The sequence below is a fragment of the Channa argus genome, chromosome 23, assembly GCF_033026475.1.
Source record: "Channa argus isolate prfri chromosome 23, Channa argus male v1.0, whole genome shotgun sequence".
NCBI lineage: Eukaryota > Metazoa > Chordata > Actinopteri > Anabantiformes > Channidae > Channa > Channa argus.
Window position 1 is genome coordinate 2891775 of NC_090219.1, and position 26076 is coordinate 2917850.

Below are 26076 nucleotides of genomic sequence, written 5' to 3' on the forward strand. Positions count from 1 at the left end.
GCTCTCTCCCTTAGGGGCAGTAATGGCATTCTCCATGACAACGGCAGTGTGACATGGCTGTGCCCTTGAGGGCCGGGCGCCCCCTCTGGGGGGAGCGCCGTGGAAACACGACAGGGTCAACGGTCACCTCCCATCATCCACCAGCAACCCGTCCTTCTCTCTCTCACTGTCTCTCCTTCAGGTGGAGCAAGGAATGTTAGAGAGAAAGAAAGTCTTGAAGCGGGCCCACTCAGTCCAGGCCTGGCAAACATGGAGCTTTAGCCACAGGCAGTTCTGGCTTGGTCTTTACCTCACACAGCTCCTTGCTGTTCCTCCAAGGCCAAGGATGGATCAATACATATAGTAGTGTGGATTCTTTTGGCACCCAAGTATAGCTATGCAGTACTGCCCTGAGGTATGGGTCCGTTGAAAACATAACTGTGTGCATGTGAGCAAAGTGGACTGAGTTTATTCAAGAAGGTGTTGAAATGCTTGGCATAAAACTGATATTTCCAGCAATATTTTTTTTGTGTGTGTATTTGATTTATAGACATACAGCAAATTCTCATGTCCTCATTTATTATTGCAGTTTTTTGGGGGGGAATGTCCTTGAAATTCATATGGAATCTTACAGGAAAAGTCCTTAGAAAAGACAAATAATTGTTTAATTTAATTTCATCTATGATTCCTGAGTAAATAGAAAAACATATTTTCTATTAAAATTATACTAAATATATCACATGTGATATAGCTATAAGAATTTAGATGATTAGACAGGAGGGGGAAAAAAAAAAAAAAAAAAAAAAAAAAAAAAAGCACAAATGGATAATGTCTGGATATAAATTTCAGAAACAATGCTCTTCTGCCACCTGGTGACTAAAAGCAAACCAGTCTGTAATCCTGTAAAGTCCATGGGTTTTACTGCATACTTTATGCCTGCTAGTAGTGTACACCCTAATGAAGAAAATAATTTCGGCACAAACACAGGATAAATCCGTAATTAAGTATATTTGCATTTACACAGAAGAAAAAAAACAAACTCCTCAATGTCAGGGTTTTGTCCACCTTGGCACAACTTGAATGAAAATTCAAAAAGGAAGTAAAAAAAAAAACAGGACACTGTCAGTTCAACAACTCGTGTCCTGTACATTTGGCCATTTCCGCAAAAGAAAATATTTATGTTCATCATGTCAATAAAGTGAAAAATCATTGTGCCTTGCACTAAAAGAAAATGATAGAAGTCAGTCAGCCGTTTCTTGTTCCTCGAGTGCAGAGTTATCTGGAGGATGCATGTATGTATGGAGTCCTCCTTGACCTAAAATGAATGCCATTCAACATGTGAGGAAACCAGTTGGGCACCTGCAGCAGAAAAAAATAATATTTACATAGCATACTTCCTCTTTTAGGAAAACGACAGACAAACTTCCAGAAATAGGCTTGTGATCATGCATTTAATGTCTACATATTATTTTCTATTTCATTAAAGCCTTAATATATACGTCTGATATACAGTAGAATTTCTTCTGTGTAGAAGACAAGGAGAAGGGCAAGGATATACCTGTCTGTGGCACAAAAAAGAAGAAACCTCAAACTTTAAAAATCTTATTTTACAGCTCATTGTTATATAAAGTGAGGAGGAAATGAGTGATTTTGGAAATGGCCACTGTCTGTGATAAAAAGTAACTGTCACGGGGCACTTACCATACTGATATGTAGAGGTAGGTGTTGAGGGATGTGTACTGTGTTGACCACTTTGGGCCTGTGGTCCTAAAGCTTTTCCTTGACTCTGGAGACGAGATCTCTGCACAGCCAATGCCACTGCCTGTGCAAATCTGGACGGCTTTGGTTCAGCCGCACACTGGTCAGAAACAGTTGACGCCGACTCCTCTTCATGGTCCTCAAATGCACTACTCCGCCTATTGCAGGTAGCAACGTTTGGTTGGGAAGATAACGAGGATGTAGTAGGATCTTCTCCCCGTTCTTCCACTTGTAGGTCTTCATTAAAAAATACAGGAGGGGGAGGGGAGGGGAATCCATCTTCCTCTTTTTCTTGTTCCACTTCATCACCAATGTCAAGGTCTTTATCAGCTGTGCATGAACTACAATGGTCTATGTCTGTATTTCCAGACTGTCCACTAGGGTTTTGGAGAAATGCGCTCTGATCTTCTGAGTTGATCTGACCATGACTGATGAGTTCCTCATCCGTAGGGTGAGACAGTGGAGCTGGTGTCACCTCAGAAGTAACTTCATCTTCATCCTTTTCCGTTTTATCAAAGTCCCCAGAAAGAAGTGAAGCTGGACATTCCTCATTGTCTACATCATGTGGAAGTAGAGGAGAGTCTGGGCTGTGAGAAGTCTGAATCTCATGATGGGGCAAAGGTGTTCCAGTCTCTGATCTATTAGAAGAGCAAGAATCCTCCTTAATCTCAGCTTGATTAGTCTTAGCCTCAAGTAATTCTTGACTCTTAGAGTAATCTTCAACTGATATCTGGCACTGATCTGGGGCATCTAGAGTGACCTCTGATTTGTAGGACTTCTGCTTCTTTGATGGAACCACTTTAAAAGTGGTCACTCCCTTCCTCTGTATCGGATCCTCCCACTCAGACTCAGTGTGGAGGTTAGAGTTAAAAACAGATTCAACTTCAGCATAGAAAACCCCACTGTCGGCACACCTCTGTGCCATGGACATTAAGGAGCCATTGTGTAGTTTTGGGAAGGGTTCAGAATTCTTCAAACGCTTCACTAGCATTCCTTTGGAAACAGGAGACGTCAGGACTCTGGCAAGAGCACAGCGTGCATCTGATATGTCTTTCCCTCGAAATGAAGACGACTCACGAAGATGAGCAAATGATGTACGTGAGAAGGATGAGGATAACCGTGGTATTGATGGAGGTGATGAGAATGAGGACAAGGATAAGTTTACAGAGTCTGACTCATCACACTCTCTCAACACCTCCAGAGTATTCAGTGTGTCTACAGCCCCTGCAGAGGCAGGAAAGACTTTGTAACATAAAGTAGTTTTTCCCCCCCAACAAAAAAACTAGGACTCTGTCAGTATAGAAATTTCACACAAGAGAAAAACCTAGATTTCCAATAGATGAAAAGGAATAGCAAGGACTAGTGACTCAATTCATAGGATAATCCTCGATTTACTTTAGTAAAATGTTTATAAAAAATGAAAATAAAATCTAAAATCAGGTATTAAAATTGAAGTATTCACAATTTTACTGCAGACTGGTTAAACACTGGTTAATAGTGAAACATTTTTGCATGTAAACCTTATTTTCTGACAAAGCATCATGTCCAATTGAGTTTTAAATATTATATCAAAGAATTACCAAATATATTAAAGTAAACAAGTAATACAGTTTAGTACAGAAAGGAATAAGCATCCAACATAAAAGCATGATTTTAGTGAAGAGACTATCATTTTACAAAGTTTTAGAAGAATGATGGTTGCATATACTGTAGAAAGTCATGTTATATTGAAAAAGCAGTTACTAAACAAAATCCAACCAATTAGAAAAACACAACAAAGCACAAATACTTGAGAATAAATGATATTACAGATTTTCCATAAACTATAAAAGCAGACAACTTCAAACAGAACAAATAAATTATATTTATGTGCAGCAGGCCACTGTGATACATCCATAAAAGCCACTAAGAGGGAAGAAGGAAGAACAGGCCAATGCAGGGATGGGGAATGATGGTAGGAGGAGAGGAGGACTCCTTCAGGAGTCTATAACCAGGAGAAAAAGCTTAGCTTTTAGGGCAGTCTGCAGTCTAAAGGTTCCTCAAACAAACGTGACCTTCACATCTCAGAACTTAAGTAAGTGCCAGTTTGATCAGTATGAATATCTCACTGTCAAAGTCTTAAGAAGAAATTTGATATCACTGACTGATTGTGTAAGTGTAGGAGGACAGAAGCAGGAATGTGATCATTAGCTCTTGGCTGGGAGATGCTGTTTTTGCCTTGCACCAACTCAGCAGTGTGCTGCACTCACAGCCAAAATAAAACTACGAGGGAGTGAACAGAGATACTGACGCCGCTGAAGGCAATTTAGGCTGGTAATTAAAAAACTAACAAAAAACAAAATAATGCTTAGCATTTACTTTTTAAGCCAGTGTCACCAAACTGTACCATCAAGTGTTTCTTACATTATTACAGTTTTAATGGGCTACAGCATGTCAAATAACAAAATGATAGTTGTCCATTCAAGTGTTTGAAAGTAGATCAGTGAAAGAAGGTATGCACAGAGAAGCTGAACTCAGGCAGGGAAAGAATTTCAGACAGACTAATACAGGGGAATGAAAGCCTGGACAATAGAGGGATTTATCTTTGAACAGACCGAAGCCAATATGTTCTATGAACAAGGCCCTGGGTCACTTTAATTGCCCTGAATGGGGTTAAATTGTTCAGACTGAAAAGCTGTGTTTTGTGCTGGATTTAACTGCTAAATCTTCTATTTGATGGTATTCACTTTGACATTTTAATCTTGATTTAACTTCAATCTCTGCTGACCCTTTGTGGCACTAACTGAAGCTGCAAGGATTTGGCAGATACAAGAATTCACCCTACTCTAAGCCCATTTGATTTCCATTGAAATACTGTAAAAAGGTCAACTGGATTATTCTACCAGCAAATTTCATTGTTTCTATGTATGATGTTGCAACAGTAGTCACCACTAGATGGCAAAATACCCAGCAAGCTTAGCAGTTGGACAGCCAGTATTAAATGCATTGACTATTACATAAAGGGGACTGAACCCTAATGGATACCTTTAATTACCAGCCAGTTTAATCTAGGAAATGTTTCTGGCTATAGCTTCAATCATTATTAAAATGTGTTCAGCCTAAAATGTGTTACCCATTTTCTAAACCACCTCCATCACAAAGCTCATAAATCAACAATTTTTTTACCTTTAACCTGTGTGTCTTCCTGTAGCTCCAGGTGTGCGTTTGCACATGGAGGAGGAGGGGCCCTCCTCTTGGTACTTCTTAAGGTAGATTCAGCAGATGCCTATGGAGAGAAAAATGGCACTTTTGAAGGATTTCCCACTTTGAGAGAAACTTTTTCTTGGAAAAAAGATAGACAATATCAAGGCTACAAGTCCATCTCCAGAGATCTTAATGTTCCTGTGTCCACTGTGTGCAATATCATCAAGTGGATTACAGCCCATGGCTGTAGCTAACCTCTCTGGATGTGGACGGAAGAGCAAAATGAATGAAAAATTACAACGAAGGATTGTTCGAATGGTGGATAAAGAACTCCAATGAACTTCCAAACAAATTCAGGCTGAACTGCTAAAGGCTAAAACAGTGCCAGCTCGCACTATTAGTCGCCGTCGGAATGAAAAGGGATGCTATGGTAGAAGACCCAGGAGGACACCGCTGCTGACACAAAGGCATAAAAAAGCAAGACTGGGGTTTGCCAAAACTTGTGACAAAACCACAATCCTTCTGGGAGAATGTACTGTCGACAGATGAGACAAAAGTAGAGCTTTATGGTAAAGGACAGCATGGCACCATTTACAGAAAAAGACATGAGGCCTTCAAAGAAAAGTACAGTTCCTACAGTCAAACATGGCGGACGTTCAAAGATGGAGTTTTAGGGTTGCTTTGCTGCTTCTGGCACTGGATGCCCTGACTGTGTGAACGGCATCATAAAATCTCAAAACAGCAGTTGGGAGAAGGCATACTTCAAATCTGAGTGACCTGGAGCAGTTTGGGAAAGAAGAGTGGTCCAAAATTCCAGTAAAGAATTGTTATTTCCTAAGGGGGTGCTACCAAATATTAAGTTAAAGTTGCCAATAATTTTGTCCAATGTATTTTTTTGGGTTCTGTGTGGAATTGTATCAGATTTTACTTTTGTTTTTTGTGTGTGTTGTTCCAGTGCAAACAAAAAAAATATAACATGATTACTAAAACAATTGCAACTGCAACAATTTTCTGAGAGAAGGGTTGCATTTTCTGACAGAATTGCACGGGTCCCGATATTTTTGGCCATGACTGTATATCATTGACTGCTAGTAATAATTATCTTTAATCGGTTCCATTACATTTATAAGTATTTTTTATATATTCTGATTACACAAAGACCTGCTTGCATTGTAAAGCAAAAATCAGCAGCAGAAGAAGCCACAGCAGAAGCAGATGAAGAAGAGAAAGTTAGACATTTTTCATCACCAACCCACCCGTGATCCTCTTAGATGACAGGTGCTGAGATTGTTGGGAACACTCTGCGATATGCCCATTGGCGGTTGAGGGGCTCGTCTCTTTTTGGGCAGGTCTGCTGGCAGGGTGTTAAAAGAGTTGACTGCCACTTGTTTTAGACCAGGAGAAGCTGGAGCACTCACTGCACCTTCCTTTGAAAACAGGATATGATCATTTTGACCACAAGCACAAAAACATTAAGTAAAGCTATATTCAGGTAATTCTTTATACTCTTGTCTCCTTTAAGCTTCAGACTTACCAGATTTCTTTCAGATTTTTTCCCCCGCCTTCTGAACAAGCTAAGGAATCCGGTGTTCTCCTTCTGTTTCTTTTCCTTCTTTGGCAGCTCTGCAAACCGTGTAAGACCTCCATCAATAATTGAGGCACAGCACGTGATCTTGTGTTTGCACATGTATGCAAGTGTGTTACCTTGTAATAAAGGTGGTGAGATGGCTTCTGCTGGGCGAGCTGTGTCAGACACCAAACATGACCTTGTCATTATCATGCAGCCGAATCAGATCAGATTGTGTAGTGTAATATTCACTGAGTTTTTTCAAAGACTAAAAAATTACTGCAGTGGCTGGAAGATTAAAAAAGACACACAGAGGCTTGTGGTGTAACATACCTGCTTCAGTTGTCCTGGTTTGCGGTTGATTCTCATGAAACTCTTTACTAGCTGTGTCTATGGCAAACACTTCCCTCAATTCATGGTCATTTAAGGTCTTGTTCAGGTCCAGTGGCTTCTTGGACTGAGAGTCTCTCAGTAAAACGGTTGTTTCTACTTTAAACTCACACTTGTCACACACCACTGGCAGCAGCATCTCAAGGGGCACTCTAGGATTCACTCGCACAACAGCCTTATGAGACTTATTGTAGTTGATCAACAGACGTATAGTTGCCTGTGAAACATAAATATTGATGCCCAATCAGTTTCTCTTTTAATTATTATGTCTATTATGAAGCTGAAAAAGACCTTTGCATTTCTTTCTTATTTTTCCCCACCTCAGGCATGTAGGGCCTCCTAATATTTTCCTCCACCCCTTTTGGCTTTAAGACAACCTTCTCAGCTTCTAGGGAGCCAACAGGAGAGTTGGGTTTGAAGCTGATGTTGTTCTTGTTGGGTGACAGAAACTCAACAGTGTAGTCAGAGGGATTCAGGCGGTAACTTGCACAAAGCGTCACAAGTAAGTCCATCACTGGTTTGCTATAATGAGGACGCAATTATAAAAAAGGGGGACAAGAGGAAACATTAGCATAATTAAATCTTATAATCCTGCTAGATTATGAAATTCATTCCAGAGGACATAAGGTCATGTTACCAGTGTTTAAATAAAGTTAAGTTTCAAAATGCTCATACACATACTTAAATAAGCTGTACTATAGCCTACCTTCCATGCACTGTAGCCTTTTTTTCCAGCCCCCCTGGCAGAACCACACACAAAGAGTGGTCTCTTTCGAGTGGATTCACGTGCTCATCCATCTTAAGAGTCCAAAGTAAATTCAGGATCCCACAAAGAACTGATGTTGTCCCCAATATCAGGTAAATCTCCTGAAAACCATTTATTTGTAATTAAACGGATGACTATAAGTAAGACTGTAGACACAGCATAGGCTAAGGCTCAGTTGTAGGAACAGCACAGGAAGTCCTGCTTGAGGTGTCAGTGTGAAATGCCTTAAACCTGCTCTAAAACATTTCAAGACTGAAGTCTCACACAGGACTCTGACTCCCATACCAGTTAAATTATTCAATAATGATCCTTTAAACTTTCTAAGCTGAGGACACCCATGTATATTTGGGAGAGTAAAATGTCAGAAATAAGTGAGAAGTAGGCAGCAAAAAGACAGAGTTTGCTTCAGTTATACAACAAGCTATAAAGTGTTTATATTTCCAATAGTGAATGCGCAGGATTCACTTGGCTACCTCATTTATAACAGTCGTTTTAAACGCCAAACTACAATATCGGGTAAACAAATTACCTGAAAAGCGTCTTCCTTAAGCTAAAGGTGACAAAACGGTAGTTGTTAACTCAACTTCAACCAAACACGATAGCGTTGCTTTGAAAATTAACCTCCAGAGAAACTTCCAGTGTTTAAACAGTTTGAATAAAGTTACCGCCCTAGGTGTATTTAAGCAGTGAGCTCACCGGAGCGTGCCATCAAAACAGCTGTGCATATCTGCTCATCAACACGCGCGTGCCACTGATCCCTCAGCGCCCTGGCACTGGCGCGCGCACACCCAGAAGTGACTGAGTGATGAAACTACATTGAACGCACAAACTGAATATTAGCTTCACCGTTCAACACTTTTAGATGTAAGTAGTGTTTCTTTAAACATGGACTAGTTTAAATGAAATGAAGGGGAATCGGAACCGCATTAAATATAAAATGATTAGCCTAATATTGTTTCAAACCTAAATACAATGCGAAAACAAATAATTCAATAGGCCAATTACTTAGCCAGCGTGTACATATAATACCAAAACATGCAAACATTTGTTTTTACACTTGTTCCATGGATTTCTTGCAACCTAAATCCCTCTCAGCTTCTCATTAAACACATGCATTTGGTAATTCAATACTTTCTCTTGAAAGTACATTATGTTAACAGCTGGTAAAAAAGAGCTGTCTTAATCAAACATATATAGCATATGTCTAGATTAATTCATGCTGAACGTTTAATGAAAAAGATAATTTTGTCCTGCTTCAACTGTTCAAACAGCAATGCTGAGATCCAAATAAGCTTACGCTGCTACTTGAGGTAGACGGATTAGTGCTGTACACAGACGACATCTTCATGCTAACTAATTAAAACCCCTGCTTTATACTATGCAGAATGCAAACATAGCCTATTTTATTTGCACTTACCTGTGTACACAGATTGTTCGCATTGCCCTCAAACTTTCTCTTCTGTGTTATTAGGTTATTATTAGGTGGGTGGAGTGAAGTGGAGTAGGAGAGGGAGGGGGGTTCGTTCCTCTGTAATCCCTGGTTAGCAGACAAGCTACAGGCCATCCTCAGTCATGTGATCTCACTTTGCATGTCTGTGTTTGCGTGTGCTTTGTGTGGTGGTGGTGGTGATGGTGAAGGGCTATCTACACATATTGTACACATGGCAACAAGGTGAACCATCCTGTGCTGTGAACAGTCTTTTAAAAACCACATTAAAGTTCAAAGTGTTTAGGACTATTGATCCTTTCTTTAGGATCTGGCTAAAATGGTTGCCAATCCATCAAACAGTACTTGACCATTACACTGTATAATATAATAGTTTCAATGTATATTGAACTGTATGTAAACATATTGCTGAACATAGCTATATTACATTAAAGTACTTTTAGCATTTAGCAATAATCATCAATTATTCAACCCCCATTGAAAATTAGGTGTGTTTGGCAATTTCCTGAATGTAGCCCAGTGTTTAATGTAGCCACAATATAAAATCTTTAGTAATGCATGAGAATCTTTGTTTCACTGAAAAAACTTGTCTTGATACTGTAGCTGTCTCTGTCACTGTGTTATTCTCCTCCTCCTTATATAACCCAGCAAGTTCATGTCAGCTTTCTAGGGGCTATGTATAAAGTCTTCATAGTAAATCTGTAAAAATAGTTGAGCTGAGTTGAAGTAGATGTTTGAATAACTAATAATTCAAGGAATGCATTAAACGGGGGTTTCCATGGTAGGGGTCGTGGCCACAATATAAATTAAAGAAGCCGAAAAAGAGTGAGTTAAAAAATCAAAATCCTTTAATCATTTTACCACTTCTAGTTACAGAACCTAAATTCAAAACTAACTGAGAAGGAATAAGCAGGTATTTAAGTTGAAACCACTGACGTGCAAGAAGACAGATTAAGGCTATAATTGGTTCCGTACTTTGATTTGTGATGAAACAGCTGCAAAAAACAATCACATCAGACTCACCTGTTTTTAGCAGACATTTTCCCTTCAGAACTTTGGTAACATGTCATAAACATCAGGAATCTTAGTATTGTTACTGTGGTAATGTTACCACTCACAGAGCCACCAGTCAGTCTTGACTGATTATTCAGTTAAATAATTTAAGATTAATTGGAAGCGAGCTTAGCGTAATCTTTGTACCTCTTCTGTGTAAACACAATAAACTCCTTAACTGAACTCACTTATTTGTACCTTTTGTCTATAATTTAAGATATAATCTCTATTAGATAAGGCTCTTGATTAGTCTGCATACAGTAGGTGAACAGTAACAGGCAGTGAAGTGGGAGTTTTAATCAAATTAGGCACAGAGAACACATGTCCACACCGTCTGTAATCTTGTAATCTCATTGTGAAGTCTGTAAGCGGAGACTCAACGGGCTTCTACAGTTGTTGGCTGCGCTAAAGAGATCACTGTGTGACTGTCTATGATAATGAACTTCTTTTGATGACTAACAGATGAACAGAAAGCCAGTTAGTCAGCACACCATCCAGTCTGTCTCTGCTCTGTATCATCACATGGCATGTTGTGAAATGGAAGAACGCCCGGACACGCACATACACACTGTACATTGCACAGTGGAGCTTTAACACTACTGTGAGATGAAGGGGTAGAAGGTGTTTAAGTGTCAGTTTATTTCTATCTTAACATGTTAAATGCATCAACCTGCAGATAAAGTTACATTTAGATCAGACATATAGCCTAATGTACACCCTGGATGTGCAAATGATGCCGTGATACTCCCAAGCTTTACTGTTACTGTCAAAGGAAATCAAATTGGGTTCATTTCCCGGTGCTATTCTCAAACATTCAGGCTTATGTACACTGTTTTTGAAAAGCTTAGCATAAACTAAGGAAGTTTTTATCCAGCGTGTGTTGAAGATGTGTACACATACAGTATGTAAACTTATGTGAACTGTCTTTGTTTTTCCAGATTTCATGTAAGGGATCTAACAGAGACACAAGGAAGCTAATACTAAGTGTTATACAATGTGACAAAGCCAAATGACAGCCTTCCTTTGAGCAAAGTGACATGCTGTAACCTAATTGGGACATCCCACAGTCTGAAACAGGCTTCCAAATTCATCACTCTGCTTCTAATGGAACTAGCAGCAACAGTCACAGATAGCTGCCAAGAAGGACAGATGTGGACTCAGCTATGGCAACATCATCATTCAAACTGTTGGAAAAGACCCAGGGAAACACGTATGCATGGCAGCACTCTTATGTTTTCCTAGCAAAACAGATTTAATATTTAAATCCTGCTGATAAATCCAGTAAATCATAACCACAACAGAATACATTGTAAAGACATTATTTGCCATTGTACAATTACAGTTAAATATGTAGTGCAGTAGCTCAGTTAGTAGAGTGACCGCCTACCGATCAGAAGGTCGGAGGTTTGCGCCCCATTCTTCCCAACCACATGTCAAAGTGTCCCTGGGCAAGACAGTGAACCCCCAACCATCCCCAGCCGAGCATTGACGGTCCCAAGCCCAATAGAATTTGGGGAGGCTTGCGTCAGGAAGGGCATCCGCTGTAAAAACTGTGCCAAATTGTTGTGCGATTTAATGATCTGCTGTGGTGACCCTGAACTCACAGGATAAGCTGAAAGGACAAAAAAAAAGAAAAATGTAGTGCGGTGCTTTGCAATCCTAAAGTATAAGTCAAATAAATCTGAATGGGGTTCTTTCAAATATGAGGCCTATTAATGAGTGCGCTTATTCTATTGGGTAAATGAACATAAAACAAAGAAATGGATTAACTAAAATGGAATTTAAAAAATGTAAGGGGATATATTGCACGGCCCTATAGAAAGTTACATTAAAGACTGATAACAATAACTGTTAACTGTGCATTAGCAACAGGCAATGATGGAGAAGCAAAACAAATAATTTAATTAAATATATCACCCAAGGCCTGCTTGTAATTCTGGTTATTTAGTTGTTTAGAGTTGTTTAAAACTGGTCACATACTAAATGTTCACATGGTGAAGTGAAACTACCTCTGCCCATGTGAGACTGACATGGTACACCGAGCACCAGGGTGTGTCCAGCTATGCTGACTCTTTGAAGGACTGACTTAAGCCCTCATTTTTTTTCTAACACGTTAGTAATAATTACAATCCTATTTATCACACAACATTGCAATCATTTAACAATTAAGAACATGATCAAGTCACATCATTGGTTCGATAGTAAATATATTTTAATGTGGTACCTTGTGGTAAAATCAAAAGATTTCAAAGGGTGTCCTAAGGGTCTCTTCAAAAGACTCCTAAGGGTTAATATGATGCGTCTTTCTGCCGCGGGTGTAATGTAAGTCTATGTGTAATTTGGCTTCCTCTCCAGCAGGTGTCAGGGATCCGCAAGGCAAAAGCAGAAGGAGTTGTGTAAAATGCATGTCTGCACTGTGATGTCTCCACGTGAGCACGCACGTGCAGCTTTCTGACACCTCCATCCCTACCTTCATTTCTGCAAAAACGTTAGTAAAATATTTCAAATACGATCTAAGAACTACAGCTTTACACTTTTCTGGCAATAATAATGGGCAATAATTGCAATGTGGTAGTGAGTTTGATTTGAAAAACATGCATGCAACAGATTAATAAACTATATTGTGTTATTAATTGCAATCAGTGGAGATCATAAAAAAAACTTCTAAAACCTAAAGTAGTCAGTGATTGCCTTTCAGAGCAATTTCTAGAAGTTAGCCAACTAAAGGTCAACGTAATTTCGATTAATTCACATAAAACCATTGTTAGGGTTGAGGTAAATGCCTGGGAAAAGTCTGCAGTTATTGAAAAACATAGGTAATATAGCTCTAGACAAATGGTTCTATCCAAACAATTTGCTAATCAAACTTAATAAAAAAAGATTTCCTGAAATTCAAAATCACTTGGAAAGAACTACAAAAATAGGATAAACATAAGCTATCGTTAAGATATGAATTAAAGTCAGTATTAATCCACCCAACCGGCTTTGTAGGTCACTTTAAAAATAATACGACAATCAATGTAATTTAGAGTTGCCTTCTAAACTACCAACGTGTTGCTGCTGCTGGTTCTTCCCTTGTGACTGAAATCTTCTAGAAGTGTACATTCGGGCCATCTTGTGATAGTCCCAGCTGTAAGGGCATTCATTCCCAGTCTGCGATACCTAACCAACCGGAAGCGCGGATTGATTTCTCTATGGCACAAGCAAGGACGGCTGGAAAAAAAAAACAGAAGAGCGCCTATTAAATGATAATCCATATACCCTCGAATAGGATTTCTGAACGGGAGACAAGCTTTTAAATCTTGTAAGTGGATATCTGTTTGAAAAAGGATTATACTCTTGGATATGGGATCTACCTTCGGGGTCTCCACCTGCTGAGCACCGTAATGGTGGTGAGTATCCAGGTCTTTGGTAAAAGCTCGCTCAGCCTTTTTAACGTGACTTGACTTTGGCTGAGCAATATTCTATTAGTTTCTAATTCTTCACCGAGACAATGGTGCATAATAGACATTTAGATTTTGTTTGAAAATCAAAGTAAAATAAAATGTTTAGACATTTGTCTGTTTTCTTTTATATTTTTCGCTAAGTGACGCGTGACAGACATACAGCAATAGCTTGACATATCATTTTTTTGTTGTTTTTCCCCATTTAGATATTTTTAGACGATTACTTCATAACTGCGACCTTTTACAGATTATGTTTTGATACGGACACATTATAGGCCAGCTATGCGCCGTCTGAGGATACGGTGCAAATTTTGCTTCAATTTCAAACAGAAATTTAACAAAAACAACCTCCACGTCGTGACAAACAAAATTCGGTTTTAAAGATTTGCATCACTCGACATACTGGGAGAAAACAACTTCGGGCCCTTTTGCAATGAAATCTTAACTGTTCGTTACAGGTGTGATGTATATAGTGATGCCAGAATCGACAGAGGTTAAAGAAATCAAAAATCAAAAGTCTAATTTCTATTTCGGCTGCCAATGTAGGGGATTGATTATAAGCAGAACATATACACATCTGGCAGAGACACGCCCAGACTCATTGAGACCCATTCAGAGGTTTCTGGTAGGACTTGGTGTGAACCTTTTCCATCACTGCCCCCGTACACACACTTTACACGTTTGATTAGAATTTGAGCTTCATATAAGGGTGTTTATTATTGTTTGGTATGATCCTCAAATACAGAAGGGGCATGTGGAGAAGGAAGGGGAAAACAAGGACAATCTCTGACAGTAAATTAGTGAAACTGAAGCACTTCTCCATTCACTTGAAGCCAATTCAACCAAAGTTCAAGGACCAGGAGGTGGCTCCTAGACTCCAGGTTGGGGACCGGTGGTTTCCAGCGGATGGTCATGGGTGTCTGCTGCTGCTGTTAAGGTGATTTAAAAGCCTCAACCTCGGTCTGTCGCTCACCGGTGCGCGCTACTGTGTGTGTGTGTGTGTGTGTGTGTGTGTGTGTGTGTGTGTGTGTGTGTGTGTGTGTGTGTGTGTGTGTGTGTGTGTGTGTGTGTGTGTGTCGCTACGTGCCGCCGCCTTTCTGGTGTAGCCTATGTGTTTTTTTGCTCCTGGGAGCCGTCGTGCTGCTGGTGGCGTATCTGGAGGGGACGAAAACATGATGGCCGTGGCTAATTCGACAGGCTGTCGTCTTTGGTATTTATAAGGCGAAAAGTGTCGATTCACGAAGTACTGGAGATGACGAGGAGACTTCATCAATATGGCGACAGCAGCTGCGGCCCCTTTGATTCTTTTTAAAACCGCGACAATTAAGGTATGGGCTGACATCCGCCATCTCGATACTTCTGATTTTCTAATGATCCACTTAGGCTACTTCCATTTACATACATATTTGTAGCCATTACTTATTGTAAAAAGACCTAGAGCTGTCCAAAAGTGGAAAAAAAACGTGTGCTTTCGCATGTTACTGCTACTAAAGGGGAATGGATGAAGACCTCAGAGTGCTTTAAGGTCACGATAAAGTCGATCATTGTGGACGTGTTGTTTGAGGCTTTGTTGTTCGTTATATTGTCTGGTGGCACCGTTTGTTTTCCGTTTGCTGTCTGTTCGCTCAGGAAAACGCTTTTCCAAGGGTTTTTTTTAAGCACCATGGACAGCTCCGTTCTGGCGATACCATGTCAGCTGATTTTTTTGTCATTCTCATGAATATCCAGTAACTCTGTATATGTATCATTAGTAAGCAGACAGAACATGTCTAGCTCCAGAACACTGTTGAGAACACACTGTTGTGTTTTCAAAATGTCTGATACAGAAGTGGGTGTCCACTTGTTTGTTTTCTGAGGCAGCTGCTCTCCTTCTTTAGCACCATGGACCATGGGGACATCTGTTCGTGGATAAAGAGAAGAGTTAGTATTTTGCTTCAGGGCTCCTAAAAGAAGCCTGTCTCTTATGTAGATGTGGGACATGATAAGTAGCTTGAAAGACAAATTCACAATTTTTCAAATTAACTCACATTCCCAAGTGCATCAAAACACATTTTGCTCTCTGTAAGTGTGCCTCTATACTGGAAGTGCAGTAATAGCCTACCCGGATAAAGCTAAAATAAAGTTGAGTTACATAAATTAAATGGTTATGATCAGATTTAGTATCTAATTCTGTGCTGCTGCTTCTCTATACAGCTTATTTACATGCTGAGCTGTGGTGCAAGAACTGTAACACAGAGCAGTTCAAGATGATTCATATTCTATTTGTCTAAATTAAACTGAGGAACCTATTTTTGTGCCTAGCAGACAGTGTAGAGACAAGGGCCAAAACAGTAGACTTCTGTTGTAGAAACAACTTCAACATTGTGAACCCATCCTGTAACTGCATTGCTGAAATTGATAACAAGATTTACAGCATGAAATAGCCTAGGCCTCGTGTCGAGGTTGCATGTCACCATTCAAGGATGGTGTGTGGTGTCTATTTTATAACTATTACAAAATCTATTGAGCTTAATTGTTCAAAAAAATGTTAAAGATTTTGGTATATTAGCGACAGTGTCAAGAAGTGAAGCCCCCCCCCCCAAAAAAAAAACCCTAAACACAAATAGCCCAAACACAAAAGATTTAATAAACACTGAAGTCTGCCTATGTGTGAACCAGATCGCTTCCTATTCTTATAGGTACTATGACACTTCCTATTGCCAGTTTACATAAGTGCAGCTCTGTCGCCTGTCCCTACATTTTTAAGTCTGTAATTTTATATTTTACTCCATGCCGATAGCTTAGGTTTAGAAGTGGGCGTGGATAGTAGGCCTACGGGGTTGATCGAGCTTCACAACCCCTCATCCCACTATCCAGCAGCTCATGCTAGACAAACTGCCAAGCCACACATTACAACACCAGGCAGCGCTTGTGACACAAGCAGATGTGTTTTATAAAAGGCCCCTGTGGGAGAAGCTACAATTAATTCAGGTCATAGCTGATGATTTGTTAGAAAGAAAACATTTAGTGGCTGCTGTGGCTTTGTACTAAGCTTTAACTGTAGCAATAATGGACATGTCATCATGTCATCATGGCATCATGTCAAGACTATAGAGCTAAATCTTATAGGACTATTTAAGTCAAATTTTAAGCTTCTTGGTTTTTATGGGGCAGTTATCCAAATTATATGGTCTTAAAACTGTAGCTGATCAAATGTAGCTATTATTATTCTGAACACTCTGACACTTTGACCTTGATACAAGTGTATTTAAAATTCTATTGATTCACATTTTCGGAAATATTCCAAGGCATCCTTTTGCTTGAAGTTAGCTGAGAAGATTCATACTATTTATAACCGTTGTTAAAGTACAGCTAGGGGCCAGTGTTTCTATGCAAAAAGACTGGACATGGAGGGAAAATTACACTTAGGCTTTGGAACTATAATCTTAATTAAAGGATAAGTTTGAAAAGTTTGATTCTATAAATAAATTGTATTGTTTACAATCATCATACAAATGCTTACACAAAAATTAAGTTTTACATACTCATCTTGGTTAGTTGTGAGTCTGCAGCCTGGGTTAGCTTGTTCGTCTCATACATATACCTTTGATGATTAAAAACACATCAGCCAGACATTTGTTGAAAGTTTGCCTTATATCATCGTATTATTTTTAATGTTTTCATTGTAAGAAGTTGATTTTTGTCATGAAATGCAATAAATGTAAATGTAAGAATATATATTACGTCTCCAGGGTGTGGGGCACTGACCTTCACATTAAGTTTAATACCAGTTAAAGTAATGCTTAAATTTGAGCAATATGATGCCTGGTGGATTACACAATGGTCCACCTTCAGTTGTGGTTTCAGAGGTTTTTATTGTCACATCTGCCTTTAAAAATGGAAATAAAATTAGACTTTTGAGGCTGACTTTGTTGCTCCGTTTCCATTTGGAAAAAGAATAAAAGCTGATCACTCGAGGAGACATCACTTTTGAGATTCTGCCAGTGGGGAGGATTCTGTTTTTTGGGCCAGTGTCCCATGAGGAGCACAACCCACCTGTGAGACTTCAGAGACTGGGAGGCACCAAGGATGCGCTCATAATGGCTCACCGGGGTTTTTTAGGAAGGTCTTGTTTGTGTGCTTTCCTTTATTTCCTGTGGGAAAAAGATGGGTAAAATTATGCATTTTAACAGACACCTTCTAAGATTATCCCAAACAAAATGAAACAATACCTCTGGATTCGGTTTGTGATTTGGCTGTATCATGATTCTGATTTGATCTTAGTCATCACTCCTCAGTTATAAAACAGAAAACCTCACTGGCAACGTCAGGCTATTGTGTTACACTATGGCACTCAAACTGGTATTAGTCATTCTGTCAACCATTTGCCTATGAGATGTGCTCACTTTAAGACAAGAATGGTACTTTAAGACTGTACCATTCCAGTTGAGTGACTAAATGTGATTCTTACCCCAAACCCCAAATGTGGTAGAACAATAATTCAGACTGTTCTGAAATATTTCTTCAGTATTTCTCAAAAATGGTGTCTTCTGAAAAATAATTTAATTTTGCTTTACATAAAAATTGTGAAATGTCATGTAATTTTTCGATAAAATCTCTCAGTGGATGGAATATGTATTTCATCCAGATGGTTAGAAGAGAAAAGTGATGACATGGTAAGTAAAGCCATGTAATATTTTTCAGAAAAGTCAAATGTAATTTAATTCATACACAATCTGGGACTTAATGAATTATGTAGTTCACATCTGTGAACAGCTTTAGAATGGGCTGACACCTTTAATTTAATTCATCCAGGCAAGGTTTCCAGCAGCTCATATCATGATCTAGGAAGATAAGTTATCCTCTTAAGGTGAATGCACGTACTATTTTCAGAAGCCTGGCCCTGACTCTTGACCCATGTCCCTCTCATTCCCTTTCTTACTGCAGCTCCCTGTCCCAGCTGAGCCCCTTGCTGCCCTCTGAAGGAGCAGGATGACAAGATGGCACAGCTGCTTGTACCGCCCGGACCTGACAGCTTCCGCCCCTTCGTCCCCGAGTCTCTCACCAACATCGAGAGGCGCATCGCCGAGGAGGAGGCCCGGAGACCACGGGCGGAACGCCGCAGCGACAGCGATGATGAAAATGGGCCCAAGCCCAACAGTGACTTGGAGGCAGGAAAATCTCTCCCCTTCATCTATGGGGACACCCCTCCCCACTTGGTGTCCACCCCTCTGGAGGACTTGGACCCCTACTACTGCAATCAGAAGGTCAGGTTCAACGTTATAAAAGAAGTCATTTCATGTTCATCATATAGAAGAAAAACATTCATGTATATTGATAGCTTTAAGACATAGTGTTCTTTGCTGTGGTAGCCTTAAAGCGTCATCATGCATAATAATGTAGTTTTAAATTGTCGTATGACGTTGGCATTGAATTGGGATAGGTCTACATTACAGGTCTGTATGTTCTCAGCCAATCTTTTTAGCCCCTAAAAGCTTGAAGTTAATTATGTGATGCTCTCAGGAAACTATTTTAAGGAACACATGGGCAGATGCTGCAATTTCCTCCCACACAGGACAAACTTCAGCTGAAGAAAGATAACAACACAATCCATTAACTTCCTGTCTTTTCAGGGAGGGCAGGTCAGGCTCAAGCTGTGACTCATTTTAAAAGAATCTTACTCTTGGTCAAGATCATTCATGCATTCATGCATTTACTGCATTTACTATATATTTTGTGACTCCTTTTAGTTTGAATTATTTTATACAGCACTTACAAACTTGTAAACAGTAGAAAGCTTCTTATACATTTATGCAATAATATAGATTCTTCACATTTTAAAATACTATGGGCCATTCTGCATAATGGGAGATTTTCCATTTTAATTTTAAGTAACCTATACTTTGCTCACAATGTGTCAGTACTTAAATAATATAAAAAAGTATTGAAATACGCTCATACTGCTTTCCTATGCTTTCCTTACCACAAAACCATAGCCAGCAACCTGTTAGTTTGTACAACCTTGGTCCTAAAGTAGAAATATAAATGTCCTTTGATGAGCTTTGATATCCATATATTGTTGGTTTTGGCTTTCAACAAAATAATTTTCTTCATAAATCCATCCAGATCCATGCAAGATGTGAAATTTTAACATTTAAAAAATGTGTTTTTTGTAAATGAAGTTATTAATTACTTTGTGTTTGTGAGTGCATGTGCCAATTTTTAACCTGCAACCTGAAACCTAAATTTATAATTTTTACCTGTTAGCAGTCTTGATGGTAAGCTAAGCTAACTGCCTGATGATTGTGCACAGATGTGAGATTGGACCAGTCTGCGCATTTTAGCTCACATCTGAATTTAAAATTTATAAAATGTACTTATAACATTTTACATGGTACTTTTCTTAAGTAAACTAAATACTTAGTTACCATATGTGGCTTTACAACATTAAATTCACTCAAATTTGGGAAACCTATTTAAAAGTAAATGTGCTAAGCCAAGTCATAGGTTTTAAAACAAGGCCCAACAGAGGTGCTAAATGCTAATACAAGCTGTGGTGCTTGTTCTACTACAGTGCCAAACATGTCCTGAGGTTGACTCATCCAGCTTCATTATAATAACAACCACAGAGCCTGTGCAGATGCTACACAGGGAAGCAGCTTAGCTTCTCTGAGGTTATAACTTATCACATATGCACAAAAGCAGTCGTGATGAGCACGTTCCACAGAAGTCACATCCCGCACAAATTTTGAATACTGTCCCCTGGGTTTTCTTTGTTCACGCCTAATAAAAAGGTGAACAGGGACAGCGGAAGTCTTTGCATGTTAAAAATCTAATACATTTTTGTCTCTCTTACAGACCTTCATAGTATTGAATCGCGGGAAGGCAATCTTCCGTTTCAATGCCACTCCTGCCTTGTACATCTTAAGCCCCTTCAACCCCCTAAGGAGGATCTCTATTAGAATTTTAGTACACTCATATCCTTTCAGAGTTTGTTACGGACACAGCTTGATTTGGATTAAAGGGTTTATCAGTGAAAAGAGTTTTAAATGAGCTGATTTTGAAGACTAAATGTTGTGATTGGTTTAGACTTCCTATGTAGACACTCTTGTGCCCAGCTGCTGGCAATGACAGGGATCTAACAGTATATCATTAAGGAATGATAAATGGACAAATGTTAGTTTTGACTGTTTTGCATGGAGTACAAGAATTTAGGTTGAAAAAAATAATTGTTCTCTTTAACCTTGTTCCTACGATGTTCAGCATGTTGATCATGTTCACCATCCTGACCAACTGTGCTTTCATGACGCTCAGTAATCCACCAGAATGGGCCAAGAATGTAGAGTAAGTCCTCGGCTGTTAGTAATTTTATTCACATCACATGTAGGTTGAAAAGTTTAATAGTAATAATTACTCTAGGTGCTAAAGTCCACTGTCAGTTTTACAAAGCAACCGACTTTTAGCTTATATTATGGAACTGTAATTAATCTAGATGAGGTTTGGAAACACAATTAATTGATACTGCAATGCAATTTAGGTACAAAATTGGGTGCATTCAAGCAAAGCAAAGCAAAGCACAGATATACAGTCAATCAAAGTTAGTCACTATTGTACACTGCGGCAGTTCAGAAGATGATTTAATGATCACAAATCCCACGATGAAAAAGGTTGACTAATTTGATTTGGCGATGCAGAAATATAGGTAATATAAAAATCACTGCCACTGTGGGCAGCAAGTCTGTCACCTAGCCTCTGAGCAGAGATTGACGTTAACCATCATTATTATTTCTCTCTATGTGGCTTTTCATTTCCTGTCTTCCTCACCTTGTTTACCAGGTACACATTCACTGGGATTTACACCTTTGAGTCCCTCATAAAGATCCTGGCCAGGGGCTTCTGCGTGGGGAAGTTCACTTTCCTCCGGGATCCATGGAACTGGCTGGATTTCAGTGTTATTCTCATGGCGTAAGTATTACGACAACCATGGTTAGGATCAGCTTAACATGATGTGGCATAGATTAAGAGGCGAAATGCTTCTAATGCTAATCAGCCCAGCAGCCTTCTAAGTCTCACTGAATGTGAGAAGACGAACAGAGAGAATGAAGAGGGGCATCGTTATCTGCAGCATATTGGTGTGTGTTTTTTGAGAGCATGGCCAAAAATCTCAGCTCTACTCTATTTTAATGGATGTGAGCCCCCAAAGCATGGAGCATCTTGGCCCACATTTGTCCCATGCTTCAATAACTTTGTCTTGAAACTAAAATAGAGCCTTCAGCATAAGGTTACCCTGTGCATGTTTGTTGATTTTGTGATCATGGTATCTGTTTATGTTGATATGAAGGATTTCTCGCTTACCACATTATAAAGTAAGATTCTAATCTTAGATAAATATTTTAATTAATCGTGGTTTTATAAGAGGTAGTGGTATTGGTCAGTTTTTTTGTGTTTGTGCACGTGTATAGGGTTTCTGCCTGTAAAATGCTGTGTAGTAACTGTGAATTTGATCCTGCAGGTATATAACAGAGTTTGTAAACCTAGGCAATGTTTCAGCTCTGCGCACATTCAGAGTATTGCGAGCTTTGAAAACTATCTCAGTAATACCAGGTAAGGTTGCCCGCGCCTGCTGCCAGCACTCCTTCCATTTGTCCTCTGTGCGTGACCGTTTGCCGTTCCCTCCTCTGCCCTTTCCCATGACCCTCCTTTTGTCTTGTCACGCCATGTGTGTGGGTGCCTGATTTATGTGCGTGCGTGTATGTGTGTGTGTGTGCCCCCCACACCTTTTCCAAAATGCCCCTCTACCCAACTCCTACCCCGCCTACCCTCTTCCTCCCCTCCCCCCCTTCCCTTACAGATATGTCACAGAGTTTGTGGACCTGGGCAATGTCTCAGCACTGCGAACCTTCAGGGTTTTGCGAGCCTTGAAAACTATATCAGTCATCCCAGGTGAGAGAGTCCTCAAGGCCCATAGGGTTAAACAAATGCTAATGGCTAACTGGCGTTTTGCTAACATCCAAGCACCCGCCCCCGCTCTCAGCTCATCCCACAGTACCTAAGCCTGACGACACCAGTCGCCATTCCTCATGCTGCCTTTGTCCCAAGGCCAGTAAAAGCTGGAATCTGGCTCCAATCTGCACAGATTGACAGGATTCTTAGCTTTTAGATACATCCTTTAAGGCAGAATTCTTTTTGGTTGAAATCTATTCTTGCCTTGGGAGCTTTAAAAGTAGATTTTGTGCACTATTTGTTTTTCCTTTTGCATGAGACATTGCAAAAGCCGATTTTCTGGTGGCAAGCACTTGTGTGTAGGGATCCTCCTTACCTTGTTTTCCTTTGCATGTCTTGTTAAATGTTGAGTGTTTTTTGTTGTGATATGGTGAGTGGTGGTTGGGTAATGGCATTCTAAACACTAACAGTACTCCTGACATGAACTAACAAAAATATCATTTATGTTCTTTTATAAAGAGAATCATCTAATTCCACAACACAGATAATTTATTCCAGCTGTCAGAGAGACATGTGGACCCAGTTCTAACACTTAAGGATCTTTTTTTTTTTTTTTTTTTTACCTTGAAGAGCATTTTTTATTTAGTATTAATGTGCATGGTACAAATTTAAAATTCAAAACCACGTAATTAATGTTAAGAATAGAGATGCAAAACCAGCTCTGTTTAAGGAAAAGTTTGACATTTAGAAAAATAACATTCAAACATACTAGCTCCAATTTCTCTAAAGCTTACAAATTGTATCGTTTATTTAAAACAAAATCCAAACCATAAAGCAACATTTTTACATTGTATTTATCACATAACTGATTCTACTAACAAGCACAACTAATTTCTTGATGTAAATGCATGCCATATGTTACGTAAACACATCACCATTGTTCTTGTATTGCCTCTCAGAAGCTTCCAAAGAACAATAATATTTCTCTCTGTAAAAAAACAAAACAAAGACACTGATCTGGACTTCCAAGTTATATTCCAAGTTGTTTTGCCCATGGTGCAGTGCCTGTATGGATATAAACAGCTTGTGTTCTTGGGTACATTCTCAATGATCTATGGTAGCGTTGTGTGCTGGTTTTTGCAGTTTAATAAAGCAAAGCTGAATTTAAATGATTTTTTTTTACCCAGAAAATATCAGGACAGATGTATAAAATACTATATGGGTTATTCCTAATAAGATGCTTCAAAATTAAAGAAAAATATAACCACACACATGCACAAAAATGGTTAATGATCTTTCCCCAGAGACCAATACCATAGCACAATAATGGGCATGACAAACATAACTTTTTCTAGTGGTTTATCCATTATTAGCAGTGATCTGTGGCAGTCTGATTCCTGTATGACAGCTAAGAGTTCATACAGGAATTTCCACTGCAGATCCCCGCTGGCTGCTTGCTACTGTAAGCTCTTATTAGCAGCTTCTTCTCTATAAAAGCTTGTGGTTGTAATTAGCAGGCAGTAATGATTCTTCAATGTTCTTCTGCTCCCTTGCCCTCTCTCCCCTTTAGGTTTGAAGACTATTGTTGGCGCACTGATCCAGTCTGTAAAAAAGCTGTCTGACGTGATGATCCTCACCGTTTTTTGCCTCAGCGTCTTCGCACTCATTGGCCTACAGCTCTTCATGGGCAACCTGAGGCAGAAGTGTGTGCGAATTCCAGTTTTGAATGCCACCAACAGCAGCAACATCACCTCTGATGATTTGTTTTACAATATCACAAATACTACAGGGACCTCTTTGAACTGGACTGAGTACATCAGCGATGAAAGTAAGCCAAGAGACAAGTGTTGTTACATGCCTGCTAGGCTCATGCGAGGGTTAAATGGGGTCAACTTAGCATGTCCCCCAGATGGCTGAGTCACATACTGGCTACTGCATATGCAGAGATGGGTCAGGGGTGTGGTGGTTGTAGTGTGGAGGGCAGGTCAGGCACACTGGCCTAATTCCATGATAGGGAGTGACAGCATTGGCTCGGAGCCGGGGCTCTGCTCTCCAACAAGGGCTGGTGGGAGAATGTAGCAAATGTGGTGCACATTGGCGAAACAATAAAATTCTTTACATTCACCCGCTCACCACCCGTATCATTCTCCCATTTCCCATCTGTGTGGCATGAACAGCCTAAACTGGTAGAGGAGGGTGAGTCACTGACCGCCAGCAGGATATTGAAGAGACATGCAGCAGCTATGTGACAAGCTGATGACAGAGAAGGAGAGAGAGAGAAACACAGAGCTGAATGAATTAACGTGGATGTTTTAAATTTTGATCCCTTAAAAAAAATCTGATTTGATTGTTTTTTCATAAGAAGTAATATGCACAGAGTGATAGCGAACGGTTAAAATGCCACATATGCTAATTTCACACACATAAACACACCAAAAGAATGACTAATGTGGTTAGGTAATAAAAAATTAAATTACCACCTTTCCCTCTGTCTCACAGTCTTTGTACAATGTTAAACCACACACAAAAAACTGAAGAGAAGCCCACTGGTTGGATAATGTCCCATTGTTTCCTCATGCATGTTTGTTCATATCTGCAGTCTCAATCCTGATGTGGCTCTGACTGACCATCCCTCTGTCTCCTCTCTCCTTTAAGGTAATTACTACTACCTCCCTGGCCGTAGGGATGCTCTGCTCTGTGGGAATGGCAGTGGTGCTGGGTAAGGCTTGACATGTTTTATTTATATGGCCAATTAGATGCACCACAAAGCTTAGCGTACACAATTAGTGTCGACATGTACCACTGTACTAGGCATAACGAGAAGCTAAACTGCTGGTTATCCAAGGTTGCATTACTACAAGTAATGCATTTTGGAAGTAGTTAAATTGTTTTGTTTTTTTGTGGTCAGTTTTCCTTTGAAAGCATCATCAATAACGGGTAGAAGTAAATATCTGATTGTTTAGTTGCATCAGTAATAGCCAGTCTTCTCCAATAGTAGTAATTTGGCTTTAAGATTTAAAGATCGATATGAGATGAAAGTTCAGAAATTGGGCTTTGATTTATGGGATTTACAATCACCCAAAATTGATCTCTTCCAAAAATATTGGAAGTAGTTATAAAGTTAATGAAATAAATCTTATAAATCAAACTTCATATTTCTTTCCAAATCCTTTGTTTTAAATAACTCCATAAAGCCTCTTTGGTATGTCCTCTGTATTTCTACTCGTAAAGTTTTCTTCACATGGTGGATTGTGATATATTTTGCTGTGTGGAGGTTGTTATTCATGTCACTGTTTTGGGGTTAAATCCAGGAGTAGTCACTTGGAGCTATTTAGTATGTAAACTATCAATATAACTATAATATCAGTCACATATGCCAACACTACTAAATACATGTGGGTGAGGTGATAAAAAGGTGCTATGTTCGATGTTGTTTAACAACATGTTAAACAATTGTTTATCAAGATGTAAATACAAGATGATGAAAGTTGACATTCTGAATGTTGTGTCATATCCATCATTTGATTTTAAACCCAGTTGTCTTTAATTCTGTACAGCAAAAACA

General features: G+C 39.4%; 2 protein-coding genes across 8 annotated transcripts in view; one reads left to right on the plus strand and one right to left on the minus strand.

Annotated features, from left to right (window-relative positions):
* Positions 1 to 748: 748 nt before the first annotated feature.
* LOC137108811 (cordon-bleu protein-like 1) lies at positions 749 to 9124 on the minus strand. Its single transcript, XM_067493872.1, has 10 exons — positions 9061 to 9124; positions 7584 to 7744; positions 7198 to 7399; positions 6821 to 7094; positions 6625 to 6663; positions 6455 to 6543; positions 6177 to 6347; positions 4903 to 5002; positions 1681 to 2961; positions 749 to 1338 (listed from the first exon to the last, which is right to left on the minus strand). Exons 2-10 carry the CDS (start codon positions 7673 to 7675, stop codon positions 1295 to 1297), a joined length of 2292 nt encoding a protein of 763 aa, XP_067349973.1. The 5' UTR covers positions 7676 to 7744; positions 9061 to 9124; the 3' UTR covers positions 749 to 1294.
* A 4156-nt stretch (positions 9125 to 13280) lies between these two features.
* The window catches only part of scn1lab (sodium channel, voltage-gated, type I like, alpha b), a 38002-nt gene continuing 25206 nt past the window's right edge, over positions 13281 to 26076 (plus strand). The window contains exons 1-9 of one of the 7 annotated variants that reach the window (XM_067493399.1): positions 13281 to 13535; positions 14335 to 14526; positions 18516 to 18835; positions 20427 to 20544; positions 20822 to 20912; positions 21405 to 21533; positions 22081 to 22172; positions 24082 to 24339; positions 25167 to 25230. In XM_067493399.1, the coding sequence (XP_067349500.1) occupies positions 18569 to 18835; positions 20427 to 20544; positions 20822 to 20912; positions 21405 to 21533; positions 22081 to 22172; positions 24082 to 24339; positions 25167 to 25230 (1019 nt within the window). In that variant the 5' untranslated portion in view covers positions 13281 to 13535; positions 14335 to 14526; positions 18516 to 18568. Of the gene's footprint in view, positions 13536 to 14334; positions 14527 to 14660; positions 14918 to 18515; positions 18836 to 20426; positions 20545 to 20821; positions 20913 to 21404; positions 21534 to 22080; positions 22173 to 22419; positions 22512 to 24081; positions 24340 to 25166; positions 25231 to 26076 lie in introns of those variants that run through there. The other 6 variants (XM_067493400.1, XM_067493397.1, XM_067493401.1 and 3 more) reach the window with 6 other exon arrangements.

Excerpts from the sequence above, each read along its gene's own strand:
- LOC137108811 (XM_067493872.1), bottom strand. The coding sequence starts at position 7,675 with ATGGATGAGCACGTGAATCCACTCGAAAGAGACCACTCTTTGTGTGTG. Across the intron at positions 5,003-6,176 it reads GTCATCTAAGAGGATCACGG|GCATCTGCTGAATCTACCTT; the intron begins GTGGGTTGGTGA and ends TTCTCTCCATAG. Across the intron at positions 2,962-4,902 it reads GGAAGACACACAGGTTAAAG|GGGCTGTAGACACACTGAAT; the intron begins GTAAAAAAATTG and ends CTGCCTCTGCAG.